Here is a 24,173-nt window from a genome sequence, read left to right on the forward strand (position 1 = left end):
TATTTCTATGCACTGGGCTACAAACCCAAAGGCTGATGGTTCAAATACCTCCGGAGACGCTTTGGAAGGAAAGCTTGGTGGTCTCTCTGCAATGTCACGGCTTTGAAAAGCTCAGGGAGTGTTCCTCTTCATCCATGACGGGGTCCCCGGGACTCAGATTCGACTCTGTGGCACCTGGGCTGCGTTGTGTTGGCCTTCTGCCAACGGCGTCTCCCAGACTCTGCCCTCCCTCTCCCCTGCCCATCTTCCCCTCTCCCCACTGTCACCTCTCTCACTTGACTCCAGCTCAGAGCAATCCTGTTCTAAAAGCTTCTTCTTGCCTACAAACACCCCCGCCTTACCACTCATCCGAGGGGTAGGCTACCTCTCCGTTAGTCTCCTGTTGGGCAGTAACTGAGTCCCAGGCTTCTATGAGGGTGCAGGGTCGTAGGGATTCTGGGAGCAGCAGCTTTCTGTACGATAGCAGCCGAACTGTCACAGCCAAGACTCTGAATGTATTAGAAACACTCTTCAGCGTATGGATTCCCTTCTATTGTATGCTTACATGCAGATATTAAAAATCTATTTCCCACCGACTCCCACGCCAACTGCCGTTTCTGCCAGGTTGAGCTCCGTTTCAGTCCTTACGCATTCGTTCTTGTAAGACCACAGGAAGTGTCCTGGGCGTGTCGGCCATGGTGCTCTCTGAAGAACTTGTCTCTGCTCCTCACATTACGCATGGCCCAAGAGATGCTCTCGAATGGAAAAGGAGTTGACTGAGGGCTAAACTTGGCCTTGCATGTTGACCTTGAAAAAGGGCTTCTTTTAATTTGAGGATCTGGAGAGAAGCTTGTTATTGCCGCCCCTACACAACTGAAATGAAACCTTTTTCTGGATCTGGTTTTAGTGGTACGCATTTGAAATCCAGAAATCTCTTGGGTGGACCTGCAGGGAGGATTGATGATGATGGAACTAAGGAACCGGTAGGAGGAGGATCGAGCATGGTTTGGGTAGAAGGAAAAGCGGCAAGGGCAGCAGGGCCCCTCGATCTCTAAAGCTCGCAAAATCACGAACGCTTAGTGGCCTTCAGGAAAACCACTTCTGGTTTCCAGAGTCCTCCTTTACAAAAAGAAAAAATATATTATCAAGCTGCACCCAACCTGGCTTTCCCTCGTGGGTTTTCCGAGTGTAGAAAAACATTGCTTATTCCTTGGCAGTAATATGGACAGTTAGCCATGCAGCAGCACCCGTGGGACAGTCATCCATCCGCACGTGTCCCACAGGGCTGCGGTCCCACGAGAATGGAGATGAGGCGTTACTTCAGGTTCCTGTCAGCCTTCCTCTTCAAGGCGCCGATGGGGGCGTGCCGCTGCTTCCATGGCCAGCGGGCATTTCTGTAGCTGCAGAGATGTGATGATGCACTTCCTAGACAGCTGGTCGGGCCAAGGTCAAGTGGGAGAAGTAGGAACTAGCTCATTTTAGTACTTAAAGGAAGACATCATTTTTATTATCAAGTCGACCCACAACTCCTGGGGACCCCGTGCCCAGTGAAATAAAATGGTGCCCTCGTTCTGTGCCACCCCACGATCAGTTTAGGAACCCAACCTCCGTGACCCATCGATTGCTTGTGGGTTCATGTGGGAAGCCAACTGGCCTTTTTGCCCTAGTCCGTCTGAGTCTAGGAGCTCACTGCAATGCATTTGGTATCACAGCACCAGCGAGTCTTTACTGACAGGGAGTGGGTCCACATGAAGAGCGGTGACTGGGAAGCGAGCTTGCTCACGGGACCACCACTGCCTCCATGAAGCTATGCCAGTCAGGCCCAGTGGTCTCACTGTATAAACAGGAAATTGAGGGTCAGAGAGGCTAGGGAACCCCTCTCTCTGATACAGCTCCTGGATACACCGCACAGGGTGGGGAGGCCACAGCAAGCTCAGAAGTCTTTATCTTCAGGCCTGTTGGCTCCCTAGCTCCATCCGTCCATTGCCCTCTGCTGTCTGCTCTGTTCATGGCATAACGAGCAGGACACGGCAGGACAGGTTTGATCCTCTGATAAGTGAGTTTGTGCCTTGATGATGATCACCATCGAATGCTGGATTCTTCGTGTCTTTAGTTAAACAGTGCCCTTATGCAGTAACTTAGGTTTCGCTGAGAGAAGGTGAATCGTTTTTTAATCAGTACTCTGTGTGTTGATGTAGGTAGCTACATCTCCCTGCTGTAGAATTGAGAGTCGGGTCAGTTGGACACAGCCAACAAGGGCAACATACAATTTATAATGAGAGTCTCTCCACTTAACAAGGGAATACACTAGTTAAGGGACATGGTGCTTTATTTTATTTGCCTGTGTGTTGAAGCTCTCAATTTTATCTCAGATCAAGGGCTTGGGGAAGTCAACAATGATAAGCTAGCTCTTCAAGATATAATCTCCAAATGTTCCTGAAGATCCAGGCCTGGGGCGCGCCCTTGTCAGAGAAATCAAACAAAACGAAACCAGACTCACTGCCATTGAGTTGCTTGCAAGGCCTAGCACCCCTGCGGGGCAGAGAGGACCGCTCGGTGAGGCTTCGGAGGCTGTACATCATTTGGGCAGCAAACAGCCTTGTCTTCTCCAGTGGACAGGACGGTGCGTTCTTTCAGAACACCTACCTTCCCCTTAGCAGCCCGGCGTTAACCCTGTGACACCAGGGCTCTGGGAGAACATTCTTGTGGAAGGCACTTGTCACCACGAGGCGCAGTGTCTGGGGCAGGCACTGGTGGTGAAGGGCCATGGAGTGGGCGCTGACCTTATGCACAACCAAACGAAACACTGCAGGGCCCTGCCACCTTCACCATCGCAGGGGAAGGGGGCAAAGAAAATCTCCCAGCAGCAGCGGGCAGGTTTTCAGTTTTTCACCTTGTAAGCGTGGGCCATTGAAGAAAAAGTGACCGTTCTCTGTGCAGCGCACTGACCAGAATGGTTTCCTGGAGAAAGTAGATGTCAGTTTCTGGTTGCCCCCAAATTCAAGCACGCCTGGTTTATTTTTCCCTTCACCTCCGACTCTTGTTTACGTCTCTTCTCTCCCTCGTTCCGTGCACGTCTGTCCATGTAGGGCGATGGCAGGGGGTGGGTGGCGTCTAGCCTGTCCCAAAGTTTTAACCACTGGTCTCCCCCGTAGCCTATTATTATGGAAAGAGAAAGAAGATCATTAAACCCCCAATTGGTGAAAACAGCACGGAGAGTGGGCACCCGAAGCCAGCCAGACGCAGGAAACGGAGAAAATCCATTTTTGTGCAGAAGAAGCGGAGATCTTCGACGGTGGACCTGACCCCGGGGTCAGGGGAGGTAAGTTCGCCTCGGCGACCCCTGCCCACATCGGACTGGCAGGCCATCTGCCTCACGGAGAGGGCTGCAGCCGAACCGGCGAGATACAGAAGCCGAGGAGTTAGACTCGGCAATCCGAAGGGGCACCCCTTCCATTTGTTTATTTTGATCATTGTGTTTGCAGTGAAGGTTTACACGGGGATGGTGTAGGTTCACATTGAAACCATTTCTGCACATAGTGTTCAGTGACATCCTCTCCCACCCACCCCGCATTTGTTGAAGGTCGTTGACATGTCCTTCAACGTCAGCTAGGGCAGCTCTCCGTTGCAATAGTGGGGTTGGCCTTAGGGTCCTCTCTGGGCACACAAGGCTAGGTGCTTTGCACAGGGAGGAAGATGGGGTTCGGATTCCAGCCCTGCCCTGGGACTGTGGGGTCCACCCGTCTTAGCAGCCGGTGTCTTGTTTTCCTAGGAAAGTGAAGAGGACCCAGACATGGTCATGGAAGAGGACACCGGGAGCGAGGAGACCGGCTCGGAGCTGCGGGATGATCAGACGGACACCTCCTCCGTGGAGGTCCCCTCCACCCGTCCCAGGCGGGCGGTCACCCTGAGGAGCAACGCGGAGCCAGAGCGGCGTCCTGTGGCGGCAGAGAGAACACGGAGGGGCAGGAAAGCACAGCCCCCCTCCTTGGCGGAGGAAGAGAAGTGCACTGCAGCCAAGCAGGAGGGAACCGAGGTACAGTCCACGGGAGGCACCCTGCATACCTGGTGACGCCCGGGTAACCCTCTGTCATGTGCAAACTGAAAAGGAACTGTAGTGTATTAGCTCTTTGGTTTGGGGAAACTTGTTTTTAAAATTTTTTTTTTTTTAAACCGCAGCTGCTCTAGTTCCATTTCCAAGTTCAGGGCAAAAATAAAAACAAAACAGACAGTGCATCTCCTGGTGGAGTGGGATATTTAAACAGGAGCCGGGAGTTCCAAGGGAAGTAATAGCATCTCTTTTACTGAAAAGCTTCCGAGGGGCAAGAGATCCTTGTCAGTCCTGAGTACATTAGGCCCTGAGAATGAACAGGATGAAGTGATCGAGGTCCTGTTGAACGCTGGGGTTGCTGGAATCCCATCTCGGCATCCTCCGGCACGGTCCTTGCATGGTGCTTCCCCTCCACCCCAGTGTCCTTTCTGGACGTCAGCGTTTCAGGCCTCCCTAAACTCATGGGTGTCATATGATCAACCAAAAAGTAATGGGCACCATTCCCCCCTAAGTAAATGGGGCCTCTTGGATCTATTCGAATAAGCCCCTTATCGTCTCTCCTCTTCTGAATCAGGGGCGATTCACTAATAAGCAGGCCCCAGAATTCTTGAACTTCAGATTCAAGAACTGCCGTCTGTGCCTTTTCTCCCACCCCGAAAGACACACGAGTCATCGAAGACAGGTGGGTTAGAAGCTCCCCCAAGAATGAAAGTCCTTGCTACTTGTTGAGATGCTAAGGAGACAGCGAAGGCAAGAGGCGGCTCCTGATCCAGGAGAGCCCAGCGACTCTGGAGGGTCCTAGGAAAGACGGCACAGGCAGGAAACAGTGACGTCATCTCCATTTCCTTTCCCTCCTGCAGGAAATGAAGCAGGAGGAGGAGGAGGAGAGACTGGTTCTGGAGAGCAACCCCTTAGAGTGGACGGTGACCGATGTGGTCAGGTTCATTAAGCTGACAGACTGCGCCCCCTTGGCCAAAATATTTCAGGAACAGGTACCGTACTTTCTGCTCCATATTCTTCACCCTGCGGTTTGATGTCACATCAATTCTCTGACCTCATGTTTCCTTCATATTTCGTGAGGAGAGATGAACTGTAGAACATTTTCCTTAATATCTTGACCGCAGCAAGACTTTATAGCATGCTTTCTTATTGGTGGTGACATTATAGTGCGCCTTTTTGTTTTCGTTTTCAAAATAACCTTTATTGATGTTTTCTTCCCAAAATTTAAAAGCAATGCATCTTATTGTAGAATATTTGAAACCATCATAAAAATACCAAAGCGGAAAACGATTGGTCCCTGAAAACCCACAACAGGAGCCTTTTTGTATAGCTAGCCTCTTTTTTTGGTCTGTGCATGTGCAGTGAATAAGTGAGTGCCTTTTATGTGTTGGGTTTTCTTTTTTAAAAACGTTAGATAAGCAGAAGCACATTTTGCTGCCTACAAAAAAATCCCACTGACTGCGTGCACCGTCCTCTGCTCAGTCATCCCACTAGGCTTGGGCCTGTGTTGGCAGAGCATTTGTGAGTGGAGGAAATTATAGCCCTTTTGAGCTAAGGAGCAACCCAGCTCCAAACCCCCTGCAACAGCGTCCATTACACCGCATAGACACCTGGGCCAGAGAAGAGCCACTCCCTGGGGTTTCCGGACTAAGTTTTCACAGGAGCAGCCAACCTCATCTTCCTCCCTCAGAACCACTGGTGGGTTTGAACCCTCCACCTTGGAGTTAGCACCGCAGGGCTTCTTTTTAGATAGGCAGGATGCAAACAATATTTATCCAATGTCTCCCAATATTACATTTTAGAAACGGTTAGTGTTTGGGTTTTGGCTTAGCATGAACCTTTTTCTGAGCCCCCCCTCCCCCCGTGTCTTCCTTCCACATGTGTTCATTGAGGGTCAGTTGCATACCGTAGTCCCTGGATGGTGCAAGGGTAAAAGCACTTGTCTGCTTAAGTGGCAGGTTGGCAGTTCGAGGCCAGCCAGAGGCACCTTGGAAGGTTGTATGCTCTGAAGCAAGCAGTAATTGCTAGTGCCGCGGAGTGCTGTTCTCGTATGTGTCCCCGGGAGGTGGAGACTTCTCAACAGCACCTGGTACAGCATGTCAGGCCCTGTTCTAGGTGGTTGATCGTATGAGCTTCTCCACCTTGAACTTCTGTGGAGAACGTGAAAAAAGACCTTGCTCTGGGAGAGCTGTGAGGGGTATTAATTTGCCCGTCAGGGGAAGGTCGCCACCTGGCTGCCTGGCATTAACTGCACTTCCTTTCCGGTGATGCTTAAAAGCAGACAAAAAAGGAGCCGCTTCTTTAGACACAGTGAACCTGGGTAATGAGCTTGCTCCTTCATTGAAAAGATACACGGAAAGACAGCTGTGCTGAATGGGAGCGTTTTCTACCACATCTCCATGTGGAAAATTAAAATAAAGCAATGGGTCGAAGCCCTGGGTAAAACGGGGCCTCCAAATGGAGCATTTCCCAGCCTGCTGTGTAGTTACTGTGGCATCATGGAAAAGCATCGTGTCAAAAGACCTGCTGTGTGCTGGTGAAACAGGTTTTTAGTGTGCCCATGTCTGTCTGTCTATCCCTACGTTTATTCGGGTGTGTCATGATTGGGATTCTGCTCTGCACAGTATAAAATTCAAAAGGGTGGAGCCTAGCATTGCCTATGGATCTAAAGTTCTCTTTTTGTGTTCTTTCATTTTAAAACACAAGTGACAGGTTCTAACTTAGAAACCTTGTTGGCCTGTCATAACCTCCCTCTACTCACTGCCCTCAAGTCCCCGCGGACTCACAGCCGCCTGGTGGGGTGGGGCAGATAGAGCTGTCCCTGCGGGTTTCTGAGACTAGCTCATGATGGGAGTAGAAAGCCTCCCTCCCTGGGTCTGTCATAGAACCAAAATCACTTCCAAGTTCATTCAGATTCCTAGCACCTGGTGAGGACAGAGTAGAGCCGCTTCACAGGATTTCTGAGGCTGTAAATCTTTGGGAAACAGACAGCCTCATCTTTCGCCCACGGAGTGCCTGGCGGCTCTGACCCTCCTCTCTGACCCTTTTGTCAACAGCCCAGCCCACTGCACCACCAGGCCTCCTCATGGGACCGAATTTCACTCGGGTTCCAAGCTCAAGACCGTTTGGGAAAGCTTAACCACAGGCATACTTGGGACCCAGCTTGTACAGAGTTTTCTGTAATAAACAAAAATATAAAAACAGCTGCTTTGGAGGTGGGGGTGTGGTGGGAACCTAAGATACTGCATAGACCAAGTCTTCCTTGCTAGTACCACCAAACCCGGTCCATAACTCTCACTCAGAAATGTGTATGTACCCCTGAGTCTTCTAAAACGGGAGACCTAGCTGCTGCTGCGGCACCTCTAGATCCAAGCAGCTGACAGGGCAAGTACCTCACCCCAAACGGCTCTCCTCACTGTCTTACAAGCCTGCTCGACCTGCCCACATATTCCTCTTAAAAGAGAGGAAAATGGGTATGACTTCATTGGTAACTGTCTTTTTTAATCTTTATCATTTTATTGGGTGCGCTTACAGCTCTTCTCACAATCCGTAGACAATTGTCTTATTCATGATTAATTTTAGATATCCCGCCAGGCAGTTTTACCTACCGCCCTGAACGGCTGCAACCCGCGGGGCTGTCAGAGTGAGTGGGCACTCGAACCCTTTTCCACGCAATCAGACCATTAATTACTCATCTTTACTGATAGGTCCTGTCACCATGTGGCCCCAGGGCCAGGGCTCTGATTTGCATGTGGTCTCTAGGTGATCTCTAGAGTGGGCCGGGTGGGAGGAGGAGATGCGATGCGCTGTGAGCTTGTAGGTGCCCTGAGAGGTGCCCAGAGGCTTTCTCTGCCCCTGCTGGTGTGGGAGAGCGTGCGTACCACGCGCCCCCTCCCAGGGCTGTGAAGTCAGACATTATCATAATCGCCAGAATCATTTGCAAAAACTATAAACTTTCCATTACCAGAGTACATAGCTTTTAATTCTGAATTTTGATGGCCACTGCTGAAGACATCAACACACTGTAGTTTCATTTTGCAGTCGTGTGCAGTATGCAGTATGACCATACATGTATAATTTTTTTAAGTCTAAATGCAATTAGGCCTGCTCATTCACCTTTTATGAGGCAGAAACATAACCCAAATTAATGATTTACTTTAATAATAATGTAAATCCCACCAACTTTGCAGGTTTGGTTCAGATGTAGAGCCTTCCCTCCTATTTCTACTGCTGCAAACCTGACTCCATTAAGGAACTGTCAACTCTCGCACTCCACTCTATCAAGATCAACTTAATTTTGCTGTGCACTGAGTATGCCTTTCCTGCTGTGTTTTTCAGTGCCCCCACTTCTTTAAAGCTTGCAGTGCATTCGTGGCAGTTCTGTGGCTAACCTAGGTGATTTCCCAGCAATTCAGAAGGATATATCACATAAAAACCCACTGTCACAGACTCCGTACTGACTCCCAGTGACCCTATAAGGAGTCTCCAAGGCTGTCAATCTGTATGGGAACGGACAGCCTCATCTTTGTCCCTTAGAACAGCTGGTGGGTTTGAACCACATACCTTGTGGTTAGCATCCCTGTGCTTCCCGGATAACACCACCAGGGCTCTCTTGAATCATACAGGAGCTTCTTTATAAAAGGCGTGCTGATGGCGCCATGGTCTAAGCTCTGGCCTCCTAACCCCAAGGTCAGCCATTCAAACCTCCCGGGCACTCTGTGGGAGAAAGCTGAGGGTATCTGTGCTTCGGACACGGTGTGGGTCAGCTCTACTTTATCCCATAAGGCCACTGTGCATTGGCATAGCCTCAAGGACAGTGGTTTGGGTGTATGCTCGTAAAAAAGTCATCTTTCCGATCTAGGATGTGGTCTGTAGAATCCGTCTTTCCTCGTGATATGAGGGAGAAGCTGGGTACGGGAGCTCATGGCACTCAGCCTCAGAAGATGCTGGGGGGCCTTGCTCAGCTCAGGAAGGGGTCTTTGCAGAATGGTGGGAGTGAAGCAGGGGACGGCTGTGGCTCCTGGGTTGAAAGGACAGGGGCAAGCCCAGTGACAGTAAAGAATCACACGGACCAGAACTGCCGCCACAGGGTTTCTGAGGCTGTCTCTTTACAGAAATAGTTTGTTGTAACCTTTCTACCTTGGAGACGCGGGAGGATTTGAACTGCTGTCCTTTGCGTTGGCAACAACGTGCTTTAACCCCCATGCCACCAGGACTCCTTGCAGAGAGCATTCACAGTCAGAGTCGCTTCCGATTCATAGTGACCCTGAAGGACAAGGTAGAACTGCACCTGTGGATTTCTGAGCTGGGAGTTCTTCACGGGCATAGAAACCCACGTCTTCCTCCAGGCAGAGAGCAGCGGGGGGTGCATTCCGGCTCACCTGACACACAGAGGATCTCCCGCGACGGGAGCTAGGCACCACTGTTAGTAAAGTTTGGCCAAGTTGGGAGTCTGAGTTTCTCTCCATTATTTCTATCCACGCCCATTTACCAATTCATCATTTCCACCTTGCTTTTGCCCAGCGGTCGCCTTTTCTTAGCTGACCATTTCCACCCATTCAGACTTTGCGCACAGGCTTTATGAGCGAGCCCCAGCAATGGGCCCTTCGGACACTTTTCTAGATACTAAAGCTACCAGAGACAGACGCAAAGCAGAATCTCCTCTCATGCTTTCTTTAAAGCTCAGTTGGAGTGTCCATCCTGTGTGAAGCCTTGGCCATGCTCCGGGGCATGCCCACCTGGCTGTTAAGCTCAGGTCAGCAGTTTGAACCCAGCAGGCTCACTGCCAGAGAAAAATGAGATTTTTTTACTCCCGTAAAGATTTCCAACCTCAGAAACCGAAGGAGCTGTATGGTATCACCACACCTACCCAAGGCCTTCTTCCCGATCAGGCACGTCTTCTCTTTTAACCAGAGGTAAACATGCTGCTGAATCTTGGGATCTCTGTGTCTTCATCGCATTTTCACTTGCAGGGTTTTACTACCTGATGCCAAACTGTTTTCCAAAGCAGGGCAGCAGGTTAGAGTTCCGCAATCCCTCCCCCTCCTACACTCGTGCGCCGAAGCTTGATTATTACCCTGCTCCGTTACTTTCGGGGGATATTGAAGTTATTTTTCATGGTGAGCTTAATGTGCATTTACTGGTGCTTTCTTTTGGGGGAAATGATACCCGAGTGTAGCAGCTTTTATGACACCAAAATATCAACATGCACAGCCGTTGCTGCTCGTCAATGTATCCACCTGTCTCTGTACATTTCTCTGTCTTTCTAACAGTCTAATTGACGTATAATTCACAAGGCCTATGTTTCAGGCATTCCTTCATATCAGAAGAGCTATGTCATCATCACCAAAAATCCATTTTAAGACATATCCTTGTATTCACTGCTTATTAGTTCTGCATTGCCCACCCACCTCGTTGCCACGCCCCTCTCAGACCAAACTCACCGCCTTCAAGGCACTTTAGATGGAAAGCAGCCCCGTGGGACAGGGGGAGCCTCCCCTGTTCAGGTACTGTCTCTCTAGACTTGGCTACGCTAGATTTCATATACAGAGAAACACAAAATCAAAACAACCCAACCACAATAAGAGAATAAAGCAAAAGCCTTCATCTGAAGCTGAGCTTCTCTTCCTATGGCGTTCACTATTTTTGTTTTCATGAAATAACTACTCGTGCCATTTGCCTTTAAAACATTGCTTGTCTGTTGCCGATTCGCAGAAATGTCTTGCGCATTTCGGAGATTACTGCAGTCCTTTGTCCAGCGTGCCGTCGGTTGCTCCTGTTCTGACTCATCGCAGTCGTAATACTTCCTCATGAATTTCCCTGCCTTCAATCCCTCCTACCTTCTCCACCCTGCCTCCAAATTCATTCTCGTACATCGCAACCAATAGTAGCTTCCCAAAGTTCCCATCTGAAGCCGTCACTGACCTGCATTAAGCCTGTTCTAAGTGACCTCCTGAGGAGCCCTGTCATTGCAGTGGGTAGTAAGCACTCAGTGGCTGACGGGAAAGTAAGTTGTTCAAACCCACCAACCGCCCTGTGGATAAAGGGGTGTGGCAGTCTACTTCCCTATAGATTTACAACCTGTGGGATCACTGGGATTCAGAATCAGTGCCGGTCAGTGACACTGAGTAGTGACTTTACATTGTGAGCTCAGGATAAGTTCCATGATTTTCCTTTCGTGCTTTAGGATTTTATATTCAATGAACCACTTGTGTTCCTTACATCATCTTCACGTCAATATTTCACTGGTCCCTTCCATCATAGTTTTAGGCATTACCCAGAGTTAGTCTGGGTAGACTAGAGAAACAAATTCATAGACACTCATATGTATATAAGAAAGAGCTTTATATGTAAGAGCAATTGAATACTGAGAAAACACCCCAGCCCCCCATAAGTCCAAGAAAGTCCTCTTCAGATTCACGAAATGTATGCAATGATGTTGAATGCAGGAGGATCAGCCAGTGGGTTGGAAGTCTTGTGGATCCAGTGGCATAAGCATCTCAGTGCTGGCAGTGGTCTCTCTGTGGCTTCTCCAGCTCCAGAGGTCTGCTTATTTCCCTGAGCATGATGTTTAATCAACTGCACATAATTTTATACAATGAATCCACTTGCTTCCTTTCCTGAAAATGTATTCTTATGAAGCCCGCAATGCTTGGAAGCCCGTGTGTTTCTAGGCCTCTTCCCTCTCTGTCCACGATTGATGCCATATGTGTGCACTTGACTCTGAACTGCAGTGGGCAACCAGGTCCCCACGCCAGAGCATGCCATTACCTGCCTCGTGCCCTCGAGCACAGCACTTTATTTCTAACTTCCTCCGTTTAGCCTTGGGGGTGTGTCCTGAAGAAAGAGTCAAATCATGCTATAGGAAAACAAGTGATAGTATGAGGCTTTGATGGTGGTTTAATTAGTTTATCCCCTACTTTCACAACGACAAGACTGATCTTTCTGCACCACAGTCTGCTGTCATTAAAATCTGAGTCTGGTGAGACAGGTCTTTTCGTTGCGGTAGTGGGTCTTCTGTGATTTAGCAATAGTATATCTTATCTGTGTTGGTATTTCTTCATGTGAGACTTAATTTTCATTGCTGCTGCTCTTGTTAGGGAATCTTAGCACAGACTTCAAGGGGGCTGTTGGAACTGATCATACAATAAAGTCTTCTTGCTCTTAACAAGCATCTTCCCACAGAGAACACATTTTGGTTTGTTTCGCACTTTAAATATTTTTCAATATGGCAAAATCAACCATGAAGTTAAGAAAATTAGCTACGTGATGAAATTCTTTGATAAGCAATGTCTGAGACACATAACTCTGTGTGAATGTGAAGTCACTTGGCTCTGGCAGTCTTGGTGTAATACTTCCCCAAGTGGCAGGAACGCTGGTAGACTGAGTTTAAGATCAGGAGCCCCATGATGCCCTGGCTAGGTGCTTGGTGTCTACCGAAAGGTTGACTCCCACCAGCTTTCCCTTGGGGAAAAGAGGCTTGGCATGTACTCTCTAAAAGGCTTCAGCCTAGGGAATGCTATGGGGCAGTTATGTTTTGTCCCAGGGGGTTGCTCTGGGTCACAGTCGCCTCAGTGGTCCACAACTGCAGCAGCAAGTTTAATTGATGTATTTCTGCCACTGAGCTTTGTCATAACCTTTGGCTTACAAGCTCTTTGAGCCTTGGTATTCTCTGGAGTACAAAGCCCATCTGGGAAAATACGAAGGAAAAGCCCCAAATGCACTCAAACTACGTTTGGACATGCACATAAATAAACCAGATTGTTGTAGGACGCCGCACACTGGGAGAGGCGAAGATGGTCAATGAAATCATCTTAAACCTTAAGGATGCGCCTGCGTGCTCGTCTTCCTGCATCATATTCCACTTAGCAGTCTCTCCACCCAGTGTCTTCATTGTGTGGGCATAAGACAGAACTGGGAGCTGACCTGTGTGCACGGAAGAGCCGTCGTGTGTGTGCGCGCGCGTGTGTGTGTGTGTGTGTGTGTGTGTGTGTGTGTGTTCTAAGTGCAGGTGTTTTTCCTCTATGGAAAACTGTGTTGGGAAGTGAGCATATATGTCTTTCGCATCTTCTCACCCATCCTGATGGTGAAATGTCAGACGTTGGCAGGGAAAGGAGGCCACTTCTTCTTTTAGTGAAGAGACATTTTCAAGTGTTCGGGTTACATTACAGCACTCACCGAGCTCCGGAAGGACCGAGCTGGGGATGGCTCTCCCACCAGGACCCGTGGTTGACAGCTCTGGTAAAGACTCCCTGCACAGCCCCCTGTGGGAACGCTGCAGCGATGTGCTGGCTCTGCGTTAGGCTGCAGTTAAACGCCACCGGCCAGCTCCGTGGGAGAACCACAAAGCTTTCTACTTCCGTAAAGAGCTAGTCTCAGAGACTAACGGGACAGTTCTACCCTGTCCCATAGGCTCGCTGTGAGTTGGCATCGTCTCCAGGGCGGCAGGTTTGGTTTTGATTTGGAGTGTGTGTGTGTGTGTATGTGTGTGTGTGTTGCAGAGTCACTAAAATCATATTAGCCCAAACTAATTTTAATATAAACTATTTTTCTTGTTGAGAACGTACGTAACCGTAGATACACCAATTCCACAATAAAGTGACATTGAGAACATTCTTCAAGGGTTGCGACCATTCTTACTCTTCTCCTCTGAGTTTTTGCTCCCCCGTTGGAAAAGCCCACGGCTCCCTGAGTGTCTGTTCAGATCTGGCACGTGCTGCTGTCAATGTGATCCCATGAGAACGATTTGAGAGAAACGATGCACAAAGCAGGTGTACTGTGCTGGGTAAGCCAAGCTATCGTTCAGTTTTATGAAGTTCTTCGGGGAATACTTTTATCACAAGAATTGAAGACTAGCTCAGGGTAACACCAAAAAAGATTTTACTGGCAGAAAATATTGTCATCAAGCCAAGTTGATCTGTCTGGCCACTGTGGTCCAGAATATTATGAAGCAAGCGCAATCTTCTCATGTATTTAGTACCAGACTGCCAAGCCTAAGACAAGGAGGCCAGATGGCGTGGCGGCATATCCACTGGGTTGCCAACCATAAGGTGCGTGATTCAAATCCACCAGCCACTCTTTGGGAGAAAGATGAGGCTATCTGCTTCCGTAAAGGCGTAAACAGCCGTGGAAGCCCCTCAGGAGCAGTTCTACGCTGTCTTTCTCACGCAGTCGGAATTGACTCGAAGGGAAGGTGGTTGGTTGGTGGAAGCTTTCTCTTGCTGTGCATGCCCTGTTCTCTAACCTGGGTTTCTACTCTCCGGCAGGACATCGATGGGCAGGCACTCCTCCTGCTGACTCTTCCCACGGTGCAGGAGTGCATGGAGCTGAAGTTGGGACCGGCCATCAAGCTGTGCCATCAGATCGAGCGAGTGAAAGTGGCGTTCTACGCCCAGTATGCCAACTGACTCCGGCCTCCCCGGCGCTGGCCCGTGGAGCGGATCTTGTTGAGGCAGTGAGGTGTGTGAGAGTCTTCGGGACTCTACCTTCTGCTGTCCCAGCATCTGTGAAGTGGTCAGCGAAACGCAAGAAAACCAAGACCTCCTCCCTCCACCAGCTGGTTCGATATTTCCGTGTTTTCAAAGCACACTCAAGTCCCACTGCAGTCGTGTCTGGGGCTTCTACATGCGAGGTCTGTGTTGAACCGGGCCGGAACACGGAAGAGCTTTTTCATATCTGTATGTAATCCACATCTGGCCTTGGCCCTACCAAACCAGGCAGCTGCCTTTCATCAAGGTTTCCTCAATCAAGGGCCCAATCCTTTGACCCAAGAGGATACCTTACTGGCAGGTGTTACTGTAACCATTCTCAGGCACATTTATACATGCTTCTCTCATAGCGAAACCCGTGTGACTCTGGGTGAATGACCTGATCTATCACTGAAATCTGACCTTGGCGGTAACTCGTTTCTCAAGCAGCTGCTGTTTCAGAATGTAGTTATACAAATATGAGCTAAGCCGCCATCCTCGGCCAGCCTGCTTTGAGGGTGGAGACCAGTTTTCTTGAGTCATTGAAATCCAGAAAGTCTTTCAAGACAAATCTTATGTGTAGACTTGGTTGAGACCCCAGCTGTCTTTGGTGCTTTGGTTTTATGGTAGCTAGGTCAGGGAGTGGCTCCTTTGGTCTTCTGAGAAATATCAGACGGCGAAATGTGACGCTGTGCGGGGAGAGCTTTTCAGACACTGGCACATCTCTTCACCAGGGTCACTGAGTGGGTCACCAGAAGGGACTGTCTCTTAGCACCACTTTTGTTCAGCTGTGGCTTGCCACCTGTGCCTGAGGATGGTAAGGCGTGTGATCCCGCCATGATAGAGCTCTTGGAGCACTGGGACTGGAGTCAACCCAGGTCCCGATCCTGGCTTGGCTACAGCTTCACTCTGTGACCTTGGGAAACTCAGTCTTCTCTGGGCATCCATTTCTGTCAAATGTCCACTTTGAACACTGTGGAGTGTAAGGTGTAGTGAATCCGTGACTCCATCTTGCTCATCCCTTGAGGGGCGTATGCGGATTGGCCCCAAAAAGAACAGAGAATGCCCTTCTGTACTACCTGAAGCTCACTCTGGCTTTGAAGTTACTTCTTGAAGCATCCTTATTAAGCCAGCCACTTAGAGGCAGATGGAGGGCTCTGAGCAAGGCTAGTCTTTAGGCCAAGCCGTGGAGTCCCATGAGTGAGTCAGTGTAGCCAGTTCAAATGCAGAGGCTTCGTATCAGACTACTGTAATCTGTTGTGATGAGATCGGCCTTAAGTATGCACGCGCGCGCGCACACACACACATATGCGCGCGCACACACACACATATGCACGCACACACCTTTTCAACCTGACTTAAGGAAAGGACAGCTTCCAGTTGTCCATAAGTTGGCACGATAAACAGAGGCTTCACACTCTTCCGTTGCTTTTTTTTAACAATAATTACCTTGCTCTCTTCTCCTTGATGACAGTCTCGTTAAATCCAGTAGTACAACCTGGCAGGTGTACTAGCTGTTCCTGAATCTGTGATACTTTAAGGCGTCATCATGGCTCAGACTTGGAATACTCCTGGTAATCTTCATGAGTATTCTGTTAGCCATTACAGATGAACAGAGGAAACAGATGTTTGGTGGTTGAGACTTTCTAGCCTCCCTGGTAGCTGATATCTGTAGGCAGCTGCGTATAATCCGGTGGCTCGTGGTGGTTCATGGTTGGCTTGCAGTCAGATTCCTTCCTCTAAGCTAGCATTTTGGCTCCTCTCCGTTTCGCAGCCCTGCCTTCTTAGCTCCACCTTTTGGCCTTAAGTGCTCCGTCGTGTGGAGTGTAGCTGTGTCACATGGCTAGAAAGGGTACCTGCCTCAGGCTCTTGGGCATTATCCACATTACCCTTCACTGTGGCCTTTTCAAGCTGGCTCATTCGGTTACATTTGAAACGGGGGGGGGGGGGGGGTTGAAGAAAGGAAGGTAGGGGCTACGGCTAACACCGTGCTTTCAGAATGCAGGCTGTCTTCTCAATGAATGGCGAGGAGGATGAGCTGCTACTGGGGAGTAGGTTAGACCATCTGAGGATCCCGTCGGCCTGCCCAGAGGAGCTGGAGGGCCTCCTGCCTGAAGCCCTGCCTCTCTTCCTCCACCCGAAAGCAGGACACAGGGAGCTCCCCAGGGGTCAGTGCCCTAGAGTCCCTTCATCTTTCCGAACCGTTGGCTTCATCCTCTCTGTTCCATGCCCATCACATGCTCGCCTGCCGGTTCGCGTAGGGGGACGAGGAGATGGTCATCGTCTCAGGAGGAAGGCAGCTCAGCCTTCAGCGTCATGGAGGTTCCCTGCGTGGCCGTCTCCCCAGCCCTCAGGGAGACCCCAGGCATTTTTAAAAAAATGCTTCCTTTTGAGTCTTGCCCGTGTTGTCCAGAGCTTGCATCCTTCTGGCATTTCTGTGCCTCGGAGTGAACATCTTCACCCCAGTAGCCAGTGAGGTGGCGAACTTACAAGGTATAACATCCACTCAGTAAGTTTGGTGGCGAAATTACAAGGTGTAGCATCCACTGGTAGGGCTCAACGGGAAGGTTCTTGGCTGCATGAGCAGTGGGCAGGGTGAGGCCCTCCAGAGGCACCTTGGAAGAAAGGCCTGGCGATGTGCTTCGGAAAAACCAGCCCTTGGGAACTCAGTGGGAACACAGGTCAACTCTGACATAAACGGGGCCGGACGGGAGGTGGAGTCAACTCAACGGCAACCAGCGTAACACTGAACCTGTTTCTGGATCTCACATTCACCAGCTTCTGCTCCCGGGGAGTGTTTTGTTGTGCTGTGTCCATGCCTTGTAGGATTGGAGCCATGTATCCAATATGCATCCCCCAACGCCCCTACATCCTCGAAGTCAGAATTGTCTTGCTCTAAAACACTCCCACCGTATTGTCTTTGGACTCCCCCATTTCTCCGCCGCTGTCTCTTCTTTCTGAATGCTTTCGGGACCAAACTCCTCTGCCGTGTGTGCCTGGTTCTGTGCACGTCATTGCCTCCCCCCAGCCGGGCAAGCCCGTGGCAGTGTGTCTGTCACCTCCACTCTGATGACAGGCGTCTGTCACCCGATCCCTCCATCAGGTGTGCAAGCCAAAGGAGCTTGTCTTTGCCCCTGGCGCTTTGACTACACCTGAGCTACGTGGAAAACAAAAACAACCCTTCCCCCCCCCCACACACACATCCTAAGTACGAAATACAAATATGAAAACAGAAAAGAGCAGGGTATGCCTGGCATTGCAGAAGAATTTCCTTGCTCTTCAGAAATGCAGTCTCCTTCCCCAGGGAGCTTCACGGCATGGAGAACGCCTGCAGTGTTTTCCAGTGAGATCCATTTGATGAGCGTTAGGTATTTTGCTGCTGTACCTTCTTTGATGGATCATTTCCTGTGTTCACTCTGACGTGTTCCTTGTTCAAGGAAAGTGATCCGAGCTCTTAACACTGCCACCTTTGACCCTCACCGCATTCTCCTGAAGGTTGGCTGGATTAGCCTTTGGAAGATCTGGCCCCAGTTCCCTAATTTGTCTATAGAATCGTGGAGTGTTGTATTAGGCGAGTTCTGGGATCTGCCTTTTGTCTTATACCAAACACCCCTGTGTAAGAGCTATTCCTCCCGGAGTTATGGAAGCACGAGGGGTTTGCATACTTACTTTGTAGAGCGCCCGTGTATATTTATTTCTGTATATAGAACGAAAATGAAAAACAATAGTGTTGAACCCTTTCTCGTGGCTTGACCATCAGCTGTGTTTCGGCGAAGATGATGAAGGCAGGCTCCAGTTATTCTGTCTTTATCGAACTGTGATCCAGCATGCAGTTCTGTGAAGGGAAAAATAGTGAATTTAGTTGTCTGAGGTTTCTGAAGAAGAAGTTACTGGCGAGATACATATTCCCCTGGTCTCTTCGGTGCAAGGGAATTAAATAGCAAAGGGAAGTTCTGTAGGCACCTACTGTCTTTTTCAGTCACTGTTCTTTACTGTTAAAAAGAAATCTAAAATCGTCTTAACTTGGTTGAACTTTTAACACTGATTGATTCTCATAGTTTTCATTGCTGGCGTTGGTTGCTTTTTTTATATTTTTAATGGCGAAGCTGTGAAGTTAAAATCGAATTTGGGTTCTCTTTGGCCCACTTCATGTGCTTCAACATTTCAATTGCAGATCAACGGTGTTGCCCTTGGCTTGAGGTTGAACAATTCCCTGCTGTAAATGACAAATAGTCCCAGGATTTCCGGGTCCATTCCCCTTCCCCCCTCATCTTACTGATTTTATGTGAAATGGCTAAGATTGGGCACCAGGGAATCTTAGATACCATGTAGATTAGATACAATGTGATACCATCTCCCATTAGATACAATGTGAGATACCATGTAGCCAGGGTGGAGCAGGGCCAGAAAGAAGTACTAAAGAACCAATGATGATCTAGGACAATCGCTTGCTGAAAATGATCTTATGATAGAAAATGTAACACACGTTTTTTTAAATGACAGGGGGAAAAAAAGACGATTTCATTCCTTGCTTAAAACGGGAGCTCGCATGGTGTCTAGAAGTATAACCTACCCCTCGTCGTGAATATTGAAATCCCTTTTACTGTTTGCCATTCCAGTTTGAATAGTTTGTATTGAAATTTGATTCATATCTTGTGTATGTTTTGGTGCATTAAAGGGGAAAATTGGTGTTTTTACTTTTGAAATTTGCAGGATAAAGGGCATGTTAATTGATTTGCTGTAAGATTGTATTCTGTATATATGTTTTCATGTACATAAATGAAAATCTATATCAGAGTTATATTTTAATTTTTATTCTAAATGAAAAGAACCCTTTTTACTTGAAGAAAAAAATTGTAAGCCGCATTGTTAATAAAGTACAAATAATTCTATGGTGGTATTTGTGTCTCTGTGCTAGAGGTTACCCAATACTATTTTTAGGGTTTGCATTGGGATTTTTGCTGTTTTTCTGGAGGGTTTTGTTTTCCCGCCATGCACTCAAACATATTTTTATTGATTTTTAATAAGCATGCCTGCTAAAGTTTTCTGTGACCTTTAACGGTAGTCGCCTGCCTGCTCAGGGACTTTCTACTTAAGGACCTTGAATTGATACTTTTTAGTCGTTCAAACAGAGCAGTTCCGGTCCTCATGGAAGAAGGGAGTTTTCAGGTCTGGGTCCATCTGCTTCAGACACTGTCTGTTCCTCTGGCCACGGGAACATTGGAATGTACCCTTCAATTTGTGGATGGGTTGGCTATTTGAAGAGACAGCTGACCCTTTTTCAAATGTGACAAATGGTTCCAAGGTTTCATTCCCTCTAGTTTGACTGTATGTGGATTGATGAGGAACATTAAGTATAGTCCCTTCCATCAAAGTTCCAAATGTATTGCCTCTTTATTTGTTGTCTCTACCAATATACGTATTCTCCTGGGGCACCATTAGGCAGATCTCAGGAGTCTCATTTCTGTTCATCTAAGGTTGCCCTAACCTGAAATATATGTTTTAGTCTTCGGAAATCAGCCATCTAGACTGCACGGTGTCATGTCAGGGCAGGCAATGAACTGAAAGCACAGGGGTCTTCCAGAGCTTAAGCTTCGGGGGATACGTTAAAGCCGAAGGGTGAGTCTCGGTTTTGAAAGAGTGGAAAGGTGGGCCACACAAAGAAAGTTTCACAAAACTTTCAAAACAAAACTGAAAACATGAGAGCATATTGTTCCGAGAATTACTTCTAACTTTCCAGATTTCAATCATTTCAGTACTCTGATTACTCACCAGATACTTTAATACAAAGCCTACTGCTTGCCTATGAAAGTGATGTTGAAATTATATGTTTATGTTTAGGGGGTCCTGGTGGCACAGTAGTTAAGCAATTGGCTGCCAAAGGAAAGGTTAGCATTTCAAAGCTACCCTCCACTCTGGGGAAGAAAGATGAGGCAGTCTGCTTTCATAAAGATTGAGTCTTGGAAACCTTGCAGTGGAACGGTTCTCTGCCCTGGAGAATGGCCATGAATTTAAATGGACTTGATGGGAGGGTTTTGGTGTGTGTGTGTGTGTGTGTGTGTGTGTGTGTGTGTGTGTGATATAAATGTGTGTGTGCGCGCGCTTATACATACACAAACACACACATATGTAATTATATCTACTTGGCATCACTAGGAGATGGCAAGTGTTTAGCTATTAGGTGCTCAAATTAGAAGAGACGATTGAGGCCAGACCACTTCATCTGGCCACTCCCCAGCAGAACAGGTTCCTTTCTGCTCGGCCACACCATCTCAGGTCATGGTGCCAAGGGACAGAGATGAGGTAAAGGTGGGTAAAAGACAAACAGGAAAAGAGATGGAGGGCTACTGGTTCTTTTCACCTGTGCCTATTCCAGATGATCTCAAATATATTAACTTTACCTGAATATACCCTTTTACCGAACTGATACAAGTTCTATATATTTCAAGTCTTTGTTTAATTGTGAAAGCTTTTTGTCTAATAGCATAACATTAATTATAATATCAAAGCATAAGAAGGTGGATTTAGAATAAGAATCCTTTTTTTTGGGGGGGGGTCTTCTCTAAATATTCCAGAAACAGATATGCCAAAGCTTATGAGGCTGAACAATAAAATAATTATAGTTCTGTTTTTACCTGGAAGTCATTTGGAAATAAAAAATATATAAATATTAACAGCGTAAAAGCTGATTGCATTTTCAGGAGTCTTTGAAATTGAATGACAGGCTGGTGCATAAGTATCTGAAAGAACAGCATCTGGGGTCTTAAAGACTTAAAATGAGCAGCCATCTAAATGAGGGGTCAGCTAAATCCACATAGAAGAAACACACTGGCCGGTGTCATCCAAGGATTGTATAAATAATCCTAACTCACGAGTAGGGAATGGCCTTCAAACTTACTTCTGAACACTTGGTTTGCAGAGGTCAGGGAGCACAGGGAAGTTCAGACTCTGTTAGCTGGGTCCCCCCGTGTGGAATAAACCTCTGGTGAATCTACCAATAGGGACCAGCAATGGAAATGGGCTTGTTGTCGGAGTGCATTGTCGCCTGGGTAACGTCAATTGTAGTTAGGTAGGAATGTGACACCTTGACATCTGATCACCCTTTTGATCCAATATCTACTCCAGTTTTCAATATTGTCTGCTTTCTTTTCAGCTGAGGTTTCTCTCTCATTCTGTCGTCGTTGGCTTTTCTTTTTGTTTTTGATTTTGTATATTTTTCTTTTTAAGAAATCCATTGTAGTAAATCTATAGAGATGGCAACTGGATTAATACTTTCCTAGGAACATGACAGGAGATTGGTGGGCAATGAGGAGTTAACAACAGTGAATACAATTGAGTTAGTTTATTGTGCCAACCTGGCCAATAAACACATGTGGGGCTAGTTGAAGGGCAGAGAAATAAGTGGCTCAGTGAGCCTTGCCTTTCTAGTTCCCGGGTCTCTTGCTTTGTGATGGTTGGACCAGGGTGCAGCTGCCTTAACCAGTTCCCTACTTCAACTGACAAGGCTCACTTCCTGCAAGGAGAAACCACATGGACCTACCCAGATGCAGCCCTGGGTGCTGGAACAGCCCTGTTGAGACCCCTGCAGTGCTCAGATGCTTACATGTTCACTGATTCAGCTTTCCTCCTGCAGTCGGCATCATAGTGTGTGTTTTGTGAGATGGAGGAGGACTTTGTGGATTGGTGTCAGGCATATGGGTATTTTTATATGGGTTAATGTCGGACATATGGGTATTTTTTATATGGGTTAATGTTGGACTTGTGGACTTGGGCAGCACTGGATTGGGATGTTTTCTTGATGTGCACTTACCCTTTATATAAAACTCTCTCTTCTACATATGAGTGGCTATGGATTTGTTTCTCTAAAGTACCCAGACTGACACAACGATGAAGAAGAAATTTCCTAAAATTGATTATGCTGGTGATTGTACAACTCAAATATGATTGAGCTATTGAAATGAATGATGGATGAATCATGTGTCACTAAAACTGTTAGGAAAATCTTGAGATGGGGAGATGATCCTTAATCATCTAGGTGGACTCGATAGTTGCAAGGACTCTTCTAATAGAATCTAATAGAAGCTTCTTCTAATGGAACCAGAGTGAGAGAAGATGTGTTGGCAAGAGAAGAGGGCACAGAAGGAGAGATTGGAAGATGTTACACGTTCGGCTTTCGAGCTGGCGAAAGGGACATGCAGCAACAAGGCAGGGAGCCTCTTAAAGCTGGAAAGGGCAAGGCCACCTTCTCTCTAGCGTCTCCAGGAGGAACGTGGGTCTGCAGACGTCTTGATTGTAATCTTGTGACACCCATTTTGGATTTCTGATCTTTTGAATTGTGAGATAGTAAATCTGTGTTTCTTTAAATAAGGAATAAAATGCCAGAAGACAGGCTATGTGTCTTCTCGTGTTGCCAACAAAAATCCACGTAATCCATCTGCAGTCCAATGAGGCTGGCAGCTTTTATTTCACTGGAAACATCTTCATTGAGGTGGACATTGGTGGTGTGGCTGATTTATTTCGTGTTTGTGAGAAAACCATGCGTACTGGAGGTTCAAAGACTACAGGAAGCACTGTGTGGACATGGACACAGGTCTGGAGATCTCGTGGATGAGGTGAAGCACTGTAGCAAAATCATCGATGGGCCACAGAGATGAAAAGGGGAATCATGTCATCAAGAGATTTTATTTTGTAAGGCTCAGCCTGATGACAACACATCCTACTTAATGTAGTTTACTTTTTGGGTCAAAGTAGATTGTTGAGGGGCACTCCTGTATCTACATAAATGACTTTTCAGCATAGTAATGCATAAAACCTGCTTGGGTGTTTGGAAATTTTATCACTGCATGGTTATCACCAGCACTGAACCTTGACATGTGTATTGTGGTAGATGTGCCGTTTTGCTGGGAGTTTTTGAAATGGAGAGAAAGGCAAGATCTGAATAGAGACAGCATTGCCTCAGAGAAAGAGTGTGAATACACAAACTTTAGGTAGCCCTGATTCAAATGCTACGGAAGTCTGGTGGTGTTGCCAGATAAGCATTGGGCTGCCAACACAAGGTCTGTAGTTCAAGCTCACCAACTGCCCTTCAGGAGAACCATGAGACTGTCTGCTCACATGAAGATTGAAAATGCTTGGAAAATTCTTCTTAGGGTCGCTGTAACTCAGAAATGATTTGACAGCAGTAGGTTCTGAGTTTTGTTCAAAATTTAGTTTTACTGCTTGCAAAGAATATAACCCAAATATTCCAGGTTCTTTCCTTCAAAATGTAGATCCTCCACAGGCATAACTCAGTCTGCTGGTTCCATTCCAGACCACTGCAATAAAGCAATATCACAATAAGACGAGTCATGATTCCCCCCCACCCCCCAGTGCATCCTACAGTTATGGTTATGAAGTGGCTTGATACTTAAGTATCATCATGAAGGGATCACTGAAGATGCATCTGCTGTAACGGAGTGTGGTGAAGAAAGCAGACGGTGCCCTGCTATCAGAAACAATAGTGTCTGGAGCCTTAAAAGCTTGTCTTAAAGCAGCCATCTAAGGGAATTGTCAGATAATCTTACATGGAAGAAGCACACTAGCCTGTGTGATCCCAGGATTTAAGATAATAAAATCCAATATCAGAGGAGGGATTTGCAAAGCACCTGGTTTGCAGAAAGCTGTGAATGACAATGAAA

General features: G+C 47.5%; 1 protein-coding gene across 3 annotated transcripts in view; it reads left to right on the forward strand.

Moving 5' to 3' along the window:
- The window catches only part of SFMBT2 (Scm like with four mbt domains 2), a 264,343-nt gene extending 247,927 nt beyond the window's left edge, over positions 1–16,416 (forward strand). For all 3 annotated transcript variants that reach the window (XM_075552409.1, XM_075552411.1, XM_075552412.1), the window contains 4 exons: positions 3,135–3,301; positions 3,752–4,015; positions 4,891–5,022; positions 14,296–16,416. In XM_075552409.1, coding sequence (XP_075408524.1) covers positions 3,135–3,301; positions 3,752–4,015; positions 4,891–5,022; positions 14,296–14,436 — 704 coding nt within the window. In that variant the 3' untranslated portion in view covers positions 14,437–16,416. The remainder of the gene's footprint in view (positions 1–3,134; positions 3,302–3,751; positions 4,016–4,890; positions 5,023–14,295) is intronic.
- Positions 16,417–24,173: the final 7,757 nt, after the last annotated feature.

Source organism: Tenrec ecaudatus, chromosome 6, assembly GCF_050624435.1.
Source record: "Tenrec ecaudatus isolate mTenEca1 chromosome 6, mTenEca1.hap1, whole genome shotgun sequence".
In the NCBI taxonomy this organism is placed as follows: Eukaryota; Metazoa; Chordata; class Mammalia; order Afrosoricida; family Tenrecidae; genus Tenrec; species Tenrec ecaudatus.